The sequence below is a fragment of the Pteropus vampyrus genome, unplaced genomic scaffold (genome assembly GCF_000151845.1).
Source record: "Pteropus vampyrus isolate Shadow unplaced genomic scaffold, Pvam_2.0 Scaffold16904, whole genome shotgun sequence".
NCBI lineage: Eukaryota > Metazoa > Chordata > Mammalia > Chiroptera > Pteropodidae > Pteropus > Pteropus vampyrus.
In genome coordinates, this window is record NW_011905685.1 from 1 (window position 1) to 1165 (window position 1165).

Sequence of the window (1165 nt, forward strand, 5' to 3'; positions counted from 1 at the left end):
GAAGCACCGAGGCCAGGATGTGGGCATAGGAGAGAAGCACCAGGAGAAGGGGCAGGAAGGACACCACCATGGCGATGCAGAAGCCCATGAAGGTCTGGGGTGCGGTGTCAGAGCAGGAGGCCTGGACCACAGCCAAGTGGTCACAGAAGCAGTGGTAGATGTGAGCAATGTTGTTAAAAGCCATTTGGGATGTCTGCACCACTGCCGGGATGGGCAGGAGAAGGGCGGTGAGCCAGGCACTGGCTGCCAGTGTAGCATTGTTCTGTGCGGTCATGTGGACAGGGTAGTGCAGTGGACGGCAGATCGCCACATAGCGGTCATAGGCCATGACCACCAGGGTGAAGGCTTCAGCACAGTTGAGGCCGTGGAAGAGGTACATCTGCAGGAAGCAGGCAGGGAAGCTAAAGAAGTGGTCCCCAATTAAGAACAGGGACAACATCTTGGGGACAGTGGTTGTAGTGGAGAGTATGTCCAGGGTTGAGAGATTGATCAGGAAGAAGTACATGGGCTTGTGAAGGCTGGGCTCTGCCACCACAGCCACCAGGATCAGGGTGTTACCTACTAGGATGAGTAGGTAGAGGAACAGGAAGATGAAGAAGACAGGGAGGAAGAGAAACTCCTGTAGAGAGGGGATCCCCACCAGGTAGAAGATAGGCGGAGAGGCTTTTGATCCATTGCAGGCTGTGGCATCCATGGCGGGACAGACCTACATGCTAGGGTGATAGGCAGCCAGAGCATCTGGAGACCAGAACAACCAGGATTCAGAATGAGAAATCTGTAGAGTTCACTGAACAATTATTGCAATCCAAATCATTTATGACCAAGTTTAGGGGGCTGGTGGTACCATTCAATGTTGATTCTTCTATCTTAACCCATGATTCACTCCTTCCATCTCCCATCAATTATTTAGTAAGTTCCTACAATGTACAAGGCTGTAGAGGTATATAAGGCACTCAAGGCCCCTGTCTTTATAAGACTTAAATTCTAGTAAAATGATGGTATGTTTCAAAGCCAATCACACAGTTAATTATTTAGTTACAACTGATAAGTGCACTGAAAGAGCCTCTGTCCATTGTCTGCTCCCACACTATCTTTTGGACATCAGATTTTAGATGAGCTCTTAGTCCCCACGTTACTGTATTTTCTTTCACTCTTGCTTAAAGTT

General features: G+C 49.1%; 1 protein-coding gene across 1 annotated transcript; it reads right to left on the reverse strand.

The window, feature by feature from the left end:
* Positions 1-7: 7 nt before the first annotated feature.
* LOC105310930 (olfactory receptor 2AT4-like) lies at positions 8-694 on the reverse strand (the record flags this gene model as incomplete). The annotated part of the gene is made up of 1 exon (XM_011387011.1): positions 8-694. A coding segment is annotated over exon 1 (687 nt), but the record flags the coding sequence as incomplete, so codon positions are not given.
* Positions 695-1165: the final 471 nt, after the last annotated feature.